The following is a 13852-nucleotide window of genomic DNA, read 5'->3' on the forward strand; positions in this document are numbered from 1 at the left end:
AACTGAGAAAATAATCAATACCCTTCTGTTCCTAAAAGCGTATAATTTCTAAAAATATGTGTATTTCCATAGCTGACAGAGCCATCATCAGGGGGTGCTCAAATACACTGGTGGCACACACCACAGGAAAATGGATTCGTAACTCAGGAATCCTGTCATTCAGAGCACTAAATATCCTGGACATGGTGGAATAAAACATTTTAAAGACAATTACTCAATCTGTGGAAACAGAAGAGTTAACTGTTTGTACCATTTCAGCCTGGACCGTATGGATCCAACTGTGTATAACTGATTTTTTTTCAGTTCCAGAACTACTTGGAACCAAACCACTGGGATACAAGTGGGATGAAATAAACAACAAATATGTATACATTCTTCTCCCCCCCCCCCCTTTTTAATCTCCAGTGGTATTTTGAATGCTATGATGTTTTTTTTAGCACAAGGTTCTATTGAGTTTTAATTGTTTGAAGTTAGGATGTTCTAGATGCCAAGTTGTGTATGATCAGTCCCGATCTAAAATTACAGATTTTACTCTGGGAGGATAATCTAATGTTATTTTTCTGGAAATTCTAGACTGTTAGTGAAAGTTTCAGATGCCTTTAAAAAACAAGTGAGACACAAAACAATACTAGTTATTACTAGAAAAAGTTATAGGTGCTAATTCTGACTCAGCAAAGCTCCTGCTTCATATTAGCTTCTACTAGATACATGCTAAGACCATTGGCTTTCTCTTAAACCACTTGCCCTTTAGGACATTTTAATATAGGTACATATAGACTGGCATATTGCTGTTATAGCAAGGGGAGAAAAGGGTGTTTGGGGAGTCATCAGAAGTAAGAGGCGCACAACAGCACCTGTTGGTATTTGAGAGTTGCAGCTACTACCATACCCACAAAAACATGCCCTGGCCAGCTGAAAGTATAATAGTTTGGGTGCTAGAAACACTGAGATCTGCAAAGGAAATGTTCCGTCACGATAATGGAGAAGGCACAGGTTACTGAAATGGCAGCTGTGTTTGTAAGTTACAGTACAATGTTGCTAAATGCAACAGGTGATGGATGAAGCGGTTCTCAGAGGAAGAAGGAAGGAAAGAATACACCACCAATTAGAGTGACCCCAGGGCCGTTTGAGTTGGCTTTACTTGGCAATCTTATAAAGTCTGAAGAAATTATGTGGTAGCTTCCACTACTAATGGAGTATATTGCACTTAATGTTTTTCAAAGCTGTCCTGCTTTTGCTGAGAAACAAGAACTTATGCTAGTGAAGAATGCTTGTCTGTTCAGTCTTTTTCCCACCTCTGGCTTAATCTTACATGATTTCTTTTTCAGTTAGAGATAATTCAAAGTTCACACAGCTCTTTTCTGAGAATCATTATGGAGAAAATGTGACAAAACAAAATATTGAATTTGTTTTTTCATTCCAAACAAACCTCTTCCAAGATCTCAGTGACATTAAAATATTAGAACAAAATGAAATGGAGTGCAAAGAGGCACAAGGGATATACACATGAAAAGTCAACGGAAAAGAAGCTTGAAAAAATTTATTTAAGGCTATCATTTAATATCCTTAAAGCTTAGCCTTTTTATAACAAAGGTTTTAAGAGGGATATTCACTTAGGCATTTGTAACTGCCAGCCCCTTACAAGTAAATAACACATGTAATTGCTGATTGAATCCTTTGTGTGTAGAAGTCAACTTTTTAGAAAAATAATTTTATCATTAAATAGAAATGGAGTTACTTCAGTCCTAATAAATGGAAAATATGAAGATATGGAACCTTCATAGTCTTAAAGCTGTTAAGATAACCATCCCTTATACAGTAGGTTTTCCATATATAAACCTTTGGCAACACTAAACTATAGTACAATTATTTCCTGGCATGCAAGGTGACATAGCTTTGTTACACCCAATGTAAATGACAGAATACAGATTTCAGAATCTCTTAATAACTGGCAGTACAGGCAATGAAGATCTTCAGTTATCCCATTTTTATTCTGCATTTTTACTGGTATTCTCCCATCAGGTCCCTGGGGGGAAAAAAAGAGTAGGAACAATTAGGACATACTCTAAATCTCCCAAGGTTTATGAAATATGCATGGAACATATTTTTCCTGTTTAGGAGTTAAATATTAGTTCCACAGACCCCTCAATGCCTCTTTCTAATTACAGATTGAAAACGATTTTTCATAGTTTCTAATACATTATTTTCCTAAATTGTTTGTTTCAATGATGACTACAAGCACAACACAAAAATCTTAAAATGATAGTAAAAACTGTATTTTAACTATAGGTTCTAAATTTTTTGAGACAGTAGTGGTTGTTTCAGAATTCCAAGATCAACTAGTCATTTTGGATGCATCAGTATCAAGCCACTAAAAGTAATTATTTTTTACAGAGTGGACATAAAACAGTTTTAAAAATCTGGCCACTCACCTGTGCCTTGAGTTGGCATTTTAGTATTTTTGAAACGCTTTGTTAATGTTAATAAATAATTCTTAAATACTAACCTGTTCACAGAGCTCAGATAGAAAATGTTGCTTTTCCCACAGCACTTGCCTATATACAGGCAAACTAAAGCAGGGTTCTTAAACAGTTAGCTGTCAGAAACTCAGATTATAGTACCCTATTCCCTAATGACAAGCCACAATTTAAGGCAGTGTTTTATACCACCATCTTTAAAGAATAATCAATTTGGTGTAATTTTACCAATAAATATTTCTGGTTTTATAATGCCCATGCTAAGGAGAGTTGTATTTTTGAATAATATAATATGACCTCACTTGCAGTAACATTCAGTAGCAAAACTCCCCTCAAGTTAAATAGAAAACTATTAAATAGGTTCACCACTGATGCAAAATACAAAATATATTTGGAATGAGTTCTGTTTAGTGTCTCATCCTTGTTCAGCACTGTCTGTAACAGAGTTTGTAACAGTTACAGATATATCAATAGTTAAGAGAAAAATTAGCAGTATTTTCCCTATGTGTAACAAATACATTTAAAACTCCAGTATATTAAGAATAACACAATCAAAATTCAGGCACCTTTGAGTAACTTTTGTGTTAATCAGCCATTTTAGGAACTCTTTGGCAGCCATGTCATCAAGGACTTTGTTGATATCACTCGTGAAAGTGCCATCTGCATGTCTTCGGCCCATTTCTTCAGCCACAAGAGCTTTTTCTGGGAAACTTCAAAGGGAAAAAAATTATGAAACAATTTACAGACCAAAATAAACAAATCTTTTAAAAGGGCCTCGTTACAGGATTCTAATAAACTGCACATTTCCTTTGATTTTAAGGAGTTAAGGGTTGAGCCTGATGTTATGGATCAGTACAGCATGATGCATATCAGAACATCTTTTGAGGCATTATTTTAACAACAGAATAAAGCATGGAAGTCTCCCTTTACCAGGTGAGGACTGTTCCTGTAGGTGAGTCTAAATTCCTTTCTAGCACTTTTTGGAAAAGCCATACATGCAAAACTATATCTGAATCTGCAGTGTCTGTGCCAGGTAGACTCTGCATCAATAAAACTCACAGTAGATTTACTAAGAATCATTATTTAAGAAATATCACTACTAAAATATTATAGTCAAATTTTCATATTTTTTCTGTTTTAATTGGACTTAAGTCCTAGTTATATACTTACAGTTAGACTGCATAAGTTTTTATATATTAAGAGCAGCAACTTTTTTGGGGGGTTAAAGTAATTCAATTATAACACCTGTATAAAATCTATGTGATTGTTTGCTGCACAATAGCATTTTATAATTGGAATCAAATCCTGATTCTTGCTCTATCCTTTTTTGACTGTTGGAATACCATTATGCTAAGGGCCTTGTTTAGAAAACCTTCCTCTCTTGTTTCATCCCATCTAATATAGGAAGATTTTAATGAATTCCATTAAGATGGGCTGATACTGAAGCATGTTGTGTTCTGGGACCAATGACAGGCAGACTGGTTCTTTTTATGCAATAATTTCGGAGGAGGTTATATGCAAGCTTGACTGCAAATAATACTAAATATTGTGAAGCAGAAGGGTAGTCTACATTTAATTGTCCATCTAGATTTCTAAGCTCAGTTCACCACAGCCAGGTTTTAATCTCTCTCTTACAGATACTGAAATACCATATTTCTGCTCATTAAAATAAAATATGACAGAAAACCAACAGCAAATCTGAACATCGCTATGAAGTGGCAATAGCCTTTCCCTTCTTTACATAGCTGACCTCACTTATTTCACTCCGTTTTTTCAGGAAATTGATGTTGTTTAGAAAATTTACTTTTACCTATTTAGTCTTCCTTGACTACAACACACAATCTTGTCTTACAGATTATATTTTATTGTTATTGTTATTTATTGTTTTTATATAGTATGAGAGACTTACATAGTACTTTACAGCTGGTAGAATATATAACCAGAGGATGAATTGAAATCCCTGCCCCGAAGAGCTTACAGTCTAAAGGCACAAGTAAGTACAGAACAGTTAACAGGTGGGGAGAGGCATGTACATGGTGTAGCCCCTGGCCACGCAGAGTTGGAAATATGATGAGATAGAAGGTGCCTGCAGGAGATTGAAGGTAAGACCATTCTAAGTGTAAGACTATCATGAAAAAAGATGTAAAGTCATGAGTGAGTAGATGAAGTGAATAGGCTTGAGAAATATGCAATGAGTTCGTGGAGAAGAAGGTATTAATGAAAGAAATCAGCGACATAGGTCAAAATTGTGGAGCACTGCGTCCAGGAAACTGTGAACCTCAGCAAAAGAAGTACAAATGTCTTAAAAAGGAAAATAAGTCATAGTCATAGGAATTGATAGTTATTTTGGGAGCAACAACTTGGGGCGACTTTGTGTGCATGGGAAGAGGAAAAGAACTTGTCAGTTACTGCTGCGAATGATCACCAGGACATGGAGTACAGCTGATGACATTGGTAAAAATTTAATCTTGGAAATACTGCAGGAAAAGATTGACTGTGAAAGGGGAAAAAAAAAGTAATTTAAGATGACACTGACTTGAATCTTCTGAATGATAGTTAAGGAGACTCGAAGCAATGTTATGTGAATGGGGAAAGATGGTAGTTAGAGGAAGGTCTGGTTTAGTTTTAGGTATGTTGACCTTAAATATAACTTGACCTTTTAGAGTGTAACAGCATACTGAACAGGTTTGTTTTAATATGTATTTGAACTAAATAATTTAAAGTGGTAGTCTAACATCCACAGGATATCTTCTATTACAAAAGAAAAACATGAAGTACAGCAATAATGATCAAAAACACATGAAGGTTTCATTAGACTTGATTTCTAACCCCAAAAGCAAGGCAAAATTTAATAATAGGAATGGATGTATTCTTACTCTCTTCTACCTCGTCCATTCACTAACCAAGCAATGAACTCTTTGGCAGCTTGACCTTCCAAATAAGAGGTGATGTCACTGGTGTAGGTGCCTTCAGCATGTCTCTCAAATTCAGCATGACGCTTGGAGATCGCATTGCTGAAAGAAGAGCAATACTCTAGAAGCAGACTGTATAAGGACTCATTTTTTTCTAACCTATATTGATTTCTATTTCCCACCCACCAGACTAGCGTTTCTTATTAGGGAGAGGGGGTTTTTTGCTTCTCAAATTACTCTTGATATTTTTTTTTTCTTGATATCTTTCAGGTCTGAAGGCACTGTCTGTGCCATGCAATACAGTTTTGTGCAGAGATCCCTGAACCAGTTCTAAACAGATCAAATCAGGTGCTGAAAGCAAATGTAGATGCGTTGGCATAGTCTGCTAGACTAATTAGCTATGATCAACAAACTGTGTTGTATTCTACAGACATTTTGTTACCTCTTGTGTTAACCTAAAATTTTCCATTAAGGCACTCCTCCTACCTTCATCTTCATTATTTCTTAGCCAAACTATTTTAACTTCATTCCTGTTCAATTTACATTTTGAATTGTTTTGTGAGCACCCTTTTAATTGTCCTTCTGGCTGAGTGATAATCTTGGAACAATTTCAAGCCTGATCACCTCCAGCTTAATAGAGAAACACAATTGCCTGCTCCCTCCCTACACCTCATTGTATTTGTTTCTCTGATGTAGCACAAAATTAAGTCACATTGGCCCTTAGGAAGGCAAGCTGCACTGAGAAGTAGACATATTATGGAGTATTTTCCACGAATAAGTTCCCCATCATTTCTATTTCAGAATTTGGTAATTTCTGCCCAATTTTCAGTGCCGCTAGCTCTTTCTATTATTTTTTATCTCTTCGGGATTTCACCATTCCTCCTAATTTAGTACCATCTGCACTTTTCATCAGCATGCTAACTAATTTGGAACATTTTTTAAGAAACATTAATTTTCTTGAGATATGCTGTTTCATTGAAGCTGAAACATTATCACAGATTTGTTTCTGATATTGACCGTGTTTTGAATGGAAGAATCTTTCTGATCTGGGCTATCCTCTTTGGAATTTCTGATAAAATGAAGTTTCGCAAAAACACTTACTGGGTTTTTGTTTTATTTGTTTCAAATTTCCAAGCCCCCCCCAACCCGTTCCCAAAAACATTGTCAAGAAAAAAAAAATCTGGCCTCCAGTAGGTCTTGTGTTCTCCTTTCCTGTAACGAGTGGTTTATGTAACATGGGACTGAGTGCTTAGGGCTGAACATGGTATCGTGTTTTATCATCTCCCTCCTAATTGGTGCCTGGCCATTTTCCTTTCATTAGTCTTCTCACTGGTTTTCTTTTCCTCATCATAATGGGGTTTTTTGCTTCAGCCTATAGCCTATAGCTATAGAACACAGGCTCAGGAATAAATAGCATAGAGACATTTCCTCTTTCCTTGTAAAAAAGCAGGTGTGAGATAATTTCTTTTGACAGGTATTTCTTGGATTGTGGTAACACTGTTTCCTTCTTACTTAACAGAAAATGAGCTCAAACTGTTTTTGAGTAACAAGTTGTGGCAACTAGAATACCTTGAGAGCTGGTCCGGGAATTTCTCATTTTCTTTGTCCTCCTGTCCTTGTTGGCTGTAGTGATAAAATTTTATTGTTTATTATTTAAATATTATGATAAACAACCATGGCTAATAGATGAATGTTATAAATAATTTCAGGCGTATGAATTAAAATTAATACAATATCTAGAAATCCTTACTTTATATTTTAAAGACTTCCACAGGGATTTAAAAGCATTAATCTAATAGATTTTTTGATTCTGTGGACAGATCTTCTCTAGAACACAGGCCATAGACTTACATGCCTTTACATTATTCTTGCTGTCAGCTTGGTAGCTTGTCTTTAATCAAAGTATATTTTCAAAAAACAAGCCAACTCATGCCTAAACAGTATACTTGTCATACTGGTAAAGTATCCAGTGGTCAACAAAACTTAAACCTTAGCTCCCTTTTCACAAATGAAACATCAGGGTTAGAGTATCCATAGATAGCAAAGTTTTATTAAGGCCCAATGGCCCAGACCTTTACCTTATATTTACATATCTTATTCCTATTGAACTTAATTCACTCACTGAAACAATTTGCCCCAAAGAGGCTGAGACAGTCTTTTTAGATGGCATATCAGGTAATGTAGTGATACTGCACTTGATTCATCCAAATCCTTTTGACTGAATTTGCATATATTCCCAATTTCTAATAACATAGTAACATTACCCGTACATTTTCCTTAAGTACTTTACTTATTTGAGGATTATACGTGGTCTGTGGTGGGAAGCTGAAATCAAGAAACTGAATTCAGCTAGATTTTTGGCTGTTTCTGTATATGGAAATCTCTAGCAATGTGACCAAAATGCTTACCCATTTCTTTTAGTGCTCATTAACCATTGCACAAAGTCCTGAGCTCGTCTAGTGTCCAAGTACTTGCTGTAATCACTGGTGAATGTGCCTTGTGAGTGACGTTTCACTTCATTCAGCTGTCTAGATTCATCTAATGGTTCAGACTGGGAAGCTTTGAATGATCTGTTAAAAGTTTAGAACTTGGTAACTGGCAATGGTTATAGTACATTCTACAGGTGCATTACTATTTTATTCTCTCACAAAGTAAAAGCAAGTGGCATATTGATCACTAGCTGGCTAGTAAAACGGGTCAGCATAGCAGATTGGATACTGCACAATTACAAGGTCTTCTTGGCTAAGGCAGCTATTCTTTGTAATAACAAAAACTTCTGTGCTATCCTTTGCAATATTAAAAACTTTTGCCAGTATTAGATTAATTACAGTGTAACAGTATACAAAACACTATCTTTAAGTCATAGTATGTTTTGCTTAAAACTATAAGAAAAGAAAGTCCAGGCCAAGTGTTTCTAGAAGTTTGATCTGAAGACTTTACCTTGATTTCTCCTCTGTATCCTGAAGAGGATTTTGCCAGCTGCCTTGAACTATCATTAAAAGGAGCCCAGCAACAAAATAAACACTTTTCATTTTCATTGCCTGTCAAAACAGAAATAAGGCAACAAAGAAAATTGTAATAATCTTTACATACCTCTGAATCAATTACATAAAAAAGAGACATCCTTAATGCTGATCTAAACCTGATGATATTAAGACTCTGTGAGGACAGGGTCCATGTCCAGTGGATGGAGACCGTAGTGCCTTGTGTAGGCATTCAAAAGACGTAGTCTCTGTTCTAGGCTTTAGGCTCAGGTCTCTGTTCTAGAATGCAAGGTGAGCTGAGAGCAACTGTATCCTCACTTTCTTCTGTAATGCAAGGATAAAGGTCTATCTCCTTAACCCTGTGTTCTGCTGATGGTAAGCATTAGATATGTTTCTGTAATATTGCTTTATTGCAAAACTAGGGTATTGGTGTAACTTTTTTTTTTCCCAGCTCAGCCACTAGAGAAAAAAAGTAAATCTCTGTCAAGAGTACTGTCACATTAGCAGCTCCTCATTCATTCTGGCCCTCCACCCTCTGTTTAAAAGTTTGTTTTTGAAATCACAGGTATTGCAGCAGTAGGCTCTGGACTGAATAATGACTTATTAATAGGTGTGACTCCTTAGGAAAAAAACAACCACCAAACCAGACGTTGGCTTGTGTTCTATTCATGGCCTGATATGTCAAGTTTTGCTTGTTGCACTATTGACATAATACTTATTTCAGCTTAAGGGTTTCCATAATGAGGCTCTGTGGGATATACAAGGTATGAAGTGTATACTTCACATTAGTGATAATAAACCAAAGCAGAAAATATTGTCTCCCAGATGTAACTCTTACTGTTAACAGGTCATTCTGATGGCTTCAACCATGTAACAGAAATGGCTACATTCTGATGTGTCATCATCACGTGCATTGTAAAGACCAGTCTCACTGACTTTAATGTGAGATTATTCAATGTAAACTACAGTGTTACAGTCTGTACAAATGCTCTGGTGATCCAGAGCCAAGCTGTGATGCCCTTACTTACATTAGTGACTGGTTTACTCATGCAAGGAGTACAGTTATAACTTTCAGTGAATAGTCACAAATGGGAACAAGGCATTCTCTAATCTCCTAATTATGCGTGCTACAATTTTTGTTATTTAATGTAGTAGTATCAGTCTGTTGACACATGATCCCCTCAAGGACAAACTCTATTGAACAAATAAATGATATTCATCTTAGGCTCACAAAACCCTGTGCAAAAGGGACTACAAGCAGCTAATGGCTAATAGACTCAAAAGTGCTTTGCATAAACAGGAGATGAGAGGAAATATACTTATGACATCAACTAGTATATATTGTTTATTTTTAATTATTTTGGATCACTTAATTTTATGGAATGAATGTATAGCAAAGAAAATGAATTTAATGTCTGGTCAGGTACTTTTGACCTTGACAAAGAAATTGAATATGCCACTTGTCCAATGGCTAAATGCTCATTCATTGAATGATGAATAGTAAATGCTCATTCATTCTAACTTTAAAATCAGTGTGGATCATAATATTAATCTGCTGTAAAGCAAAAAAAAAGTTGCAATGAGTTCATATCAGCAAAATGTCACTGGAAATAGTTCCATCATGTACTTGGACTGATACTTGTGTTTTTGAAAAAGCCCTTCTGCCAACCATGACACTTCCCTATGGAAGTTTGTATTACAGTCTGAAAAACAAAGGGAGATAGGAAAGATGAGTGCATTGAAGTGAAGTGGTAGGTGGCAAAGTAAGACCCAGGCAAAAAACACCCTCCCCACTAAACGTAATCTGCATTAACTCCTCTGGCTCCACTGGAGGAGTTATTTATTGAAATTCAATGATTCAATTCAATGAAAAACAAGGCAGTCTGACTGAAAACACATCTATTCTCTGTTGTAATGCCTTGTCACAGTAGGCTGAATTTAAATATACTATGGCCTGGAGGAAGCCATAAGAAAGTTACAAAGGAATGATGTGTAGAAGAGGTGCAGATTACTGTCTTGAAATTTAGAGTTGGTTCTGCACTGAGCAGTGCAAATGGGGGGGCTATGTGAACAAATTTGAAAAAGTAAACGGCTGCCTCAACAACCTTACTGCTGTAGGACTTCTGCTCTGCCCCAGTAGTCTGCCCAGCTTCGGAGCAGGTTTTTTATGATATCTCTTTCTCCTGTCTGTTATAAAAGTCTTGATTGTTGGCAGGCATTTTACCTATGATTAGGAAGAATGTACTGTTTCTGGTACTTTGAGAGACCTAATTTTTAGAAGAATCAATGCATAAGATAAATATTTTACTAGAATACCACAGTGTTAGTATCGAAATATTGAAGGCAGTAAAAATCTTCATCAAATCTTAATCAAAACCAGGAAAATAAATTGATGCATGTAAGATTTTCTGGCAGATTTTACTATTAAGCAATGTGAGTGGATTTTCCTCTCTCCACCAGAAGCTGCTGCAAGTGTTGCTCATTATTTCATCAGTGTGTATGGAGACTCTTTTCTGCGTTCTGTAATGTCCTGATGTATGAGATTTGATGCCTACACTTGCACACATCCTGCTCTAGTACCAACAAATACCGTAGTGGCCATGTAGTCAGTCCTATTACAACTCTAACTATAGTACTGAACCCTCTTTTCACTCTTTCAGTTGGAGCTGTAATTTGGTGGTGCAACACTGACATCCAATGTTTATCCCAAGGAATGCATAATTTCACATTTCATAGGCTTCTGACAATGGAACAAAAGCTCTGCCTGTTCTTTGGGAGACAACTCTGCTGTGGTGACAAAAATGGTTTGATTGTAATGTAGTGACCCCCATGCTAGCTAATATAGCTGTAAATGAGTTAACATAGACACCAAATAAAGTCTGGCTATTGCACCATACATAAGAAAATTTGTCATGCTTAATGGTATGCTAGCAGTTTGGTATACTTAACCTGAAAAACTAAAGAAACATAGCTTACATCTGCCTATAGCTTTTTTAAACCATGATACAGATCAGACATAAACCTAAGTCACTGAGGTAGAACAAAAAAATAGTCTAGTCATTAACTCAGCCTCCTTACAGTAATATTAGACACAAAAAACTATTATTTTACATAAAACTTATTTTTAAAAGCATATTCAAAGCCCACTGCAGTCAGTAAACAAGTTTTCGGTGATTTCAATATATCTTGGGTCTAACTCGTGCCTCAGTCCTATAGAGCTTTCAGATGTGAACAGTCCCACTGGCTACCTCATGCCTTAGGAACATGTTTAAAGTTAAACGCATGTTTAGCCTCTTTCTAAATTTTACGGAATCAAAATCTGGGGAGGTTAGTAAAAAAAAAAAAAGGTGTATAAAATAATGTTTTTGAAATTAAAACAATTTTCAAGTAAAAGAATATTTATTAATAAAATAAGCATGTTTCAGGAGCTATTAAACTTCTGTCAGATATGTTCTTTTAAAAATTTAGCATCAGTTTTGTTTGTTCAATGTTTACTACTTGCTATTGGTAACCCAAACCAGCAACAGCAGATTTTGACAAGTTAAAGAAGCTACAGTTTTTGAAGAAGAAATTGTTATTTAATTCTCGGGAACATAAACATGTTTTGTAGAGAAAAAGAGATGATCAGCAAAGTAGTATTTATTTAGTTTATTCCTGATAATCAATTCCTTTTTCAATCAGAAGAAAGGTTTTATTTGCTCTAAGTTATTTAGGTCACCAGTAGATACTGCTAAAAACGATGCAATCTTATTGTCAAGGTGCAAGAAAATTAAGGCTAATTTTACACAGAAGATTTTTGTTCCTATGCATGTTAGACTAATGGAAATGTTTTAATTTCTTTCTGATTGGAGGTGAAAAGCGTAACACATCTCAGTTTGAACCGCCAGAACTTTTGTAACAAATGTGTCTCTCAAATCTTGATCAGAAACTTATTTGAATATTATTTCCTTGTTCAACCTGACTATGCTAGTTTTCCCAATATATTTTACTGTAGATGTCTTTTGTATGCTATGTGCAAATTTTACTAGCTTAATTTAACTGAGTTTTCAAAAGAGAATCTTTCAAAAGTCAGATTTGTAGTATCTATTTCCAGTTTAAAAATACAAGTTATGTAGTTACAGCAGTAAAAAAAAGAATATTTACATATGAAAATGTATGAATGAATAAAATAGATTTCTGTTGATGTGAAACTGTTTGCACACAGCAATTATTTTGAATTATAAATAAATTACTTTTTTTGGTAGATGTACTTTACATTTAATTTACCTACCATGTTCTAATGCTTGTGGAAAGTTCTCTAAATTGTAAAAGTTCCAGTCTAAGGAAATCCATACGAGGATAGAAGACTAAATTAAATTTTATGCAATAATCACAATAACTATTGAAAGGCGTTAATTTTTACTTTTGTGCTATAAAATTTCCTTTTCAGATCTTACAGTGATATGAAAAGCATAGTCACTTGGGACAAACTAATCTAAAAGTAGGGCAGTGGAGTGGAGTGACAATCTGTCTTGGACAGTTTTAAATCAGCGTCTATATAAACTCAATTAGTTTATATTCTGCTAATTGAACCCCTGTTGATTCATATTTAGGCAGTAACTATAAGGAGTGAATATTTTTAAACTCATGTTCATTAATTATCTTTAGAGGAGATACTAAAGGAGATAAAAATATAAAAATCAATAATTATGTATCTCACATTTAAATTCTTACTACAGTGCATGTCTTTCATGTTCTAATGGTTAATCTTCCTTCTTTGAATTGCTTCTGCAAGCCAAACAGTTTATTTCCCTTTTTTGGATCATTCTCTGGTGAACTAATTCAATAGATTAAAAGATTTAAATGATGATGTCATTAACTTGAAACATCAATAATTATAACCACAGAAGAAAACACCAATTTGCTGAAAGATCCTGCACTTCTATTGCAAACTTTGGGCAATACAATTCAGATAATGCCGTCAGCCTTCTCAAACAAATTGTACAGGTAGTTCATATAAATCTTACCTTTTTATACTTCAAAGTGATACGTAGCAGTTGCAGAAAGAGCTGCTACTCTCTCTTCTGGAACTATGGCAAGCCTTGAGGATCCCGAGATCTGCCTAGCTGCCTCTTTTGCACAGACTTATATATATACTGTTCAGCTCTAGTAAGCATTATGAGAGTGCATCATTGCTGACAGTTTCCTTATTCAACTTAAAAAAAAGTCATCATATTTGCTATTCATTTCACTTGATAATTTTACAAGCAATTTCACACATTCGTTCTGCTTACTTTATGACATCAATGCTAACATGGATTTGCAAAAGGAGTGAGGTAGCAATGTCCAAAGGAGTAAATATCAAACAGAAGGGCATTAGGATGACAAACAATAGGCTAAAGGTGCCTGGGATTAAGGCAGCAATTTCTCCAAATTCTTATTTGCCACATTTAACATTGAGCAAAATACTGGTCCTGTTGAATCAATAGCATCAACTTCA

At 35.2% G+C, this 13852-nt stretch overlaps 1 protein-coding gene across 2 annotated transcripts; it reads right to left on the reverse strand.

Annotated features, from left to right (window-relative positions):
• Positions 1–1523: 1523 nt before the first annotated feature.
• On the reverse strand, positions 1524–13477 carry GCG (glucagon). 2 transcript variants are annotated; one of them, XM_064451470.1, is made up of 7 exons: positions 13380–13477; positions 8330–8430; positions 7798–7959; positions 6959–7012; positions 5354–5491; positions 3044–3187; positions 1524–2026 (listed from the first exon to the last, which is right to left on the reverse strand). In XM_064451470.1, the coding sequence occupies exons 2-7, from the start codon at positions 8425–8427 to the stop codon at positions 2002–2004; spliced, it is 621 nt and encodes a 206-aa protein (XP_064307540.1). In that variant the 5' UTR covers positions 8428–8430; positions 13380–13477; the 3' UTR covers positions 1524–2001. The 2 variants fall into 2 exon arrangements, with proteins under 2 accessions (XP_064307540.1, XP_064307541.1); XM_064451471.1 differs by lacking the exon at positions 5354–5491.
• Between the last annotated feature and the right edge of the window lie 375 nt (positions 13478–13852).

The sequence above is a fragment of the Phalacrocorax carbo genome, chromosome 5 (genome assembly GCF_963921805.1).
Source record: "Phalacrocorax carbo chromosome 5, bPhaCar2.1, whole genome shotgun sequence".
Lineage (NCBI taxonomy): Eukaryota > Metazoa > Chordata > Aves > Suliformes > Phalacrocoracidae > Phalacrocorax > Phalacrocorax carbo.

Excerpts from the sequence above, each read along its gene's own strand:
- GCG (XM_064451470.1), bottom strand. The coding sequence starts at position 8,427 with ATGAAAATGAAAAGTGTTTATTTTGTTGCTGGGCTCCTTTTAATGATA. Across the intron at positions 7,960-8,329 it reads GATACAGAGGAGAAATCAAG|ATCATTCAAAGCTTCCCAGT; the intron begins GTAAAGTCTTCA and ends AACTTTTAACAG. Across the intron at positions 3,188-5,353 it reads AATGGACGAGGTAGAAGAGA|TTTCCCAGAAAAAGCTCTTG; the intron begins GTAAGAATACAT and ends TTCCCTTTGAAG.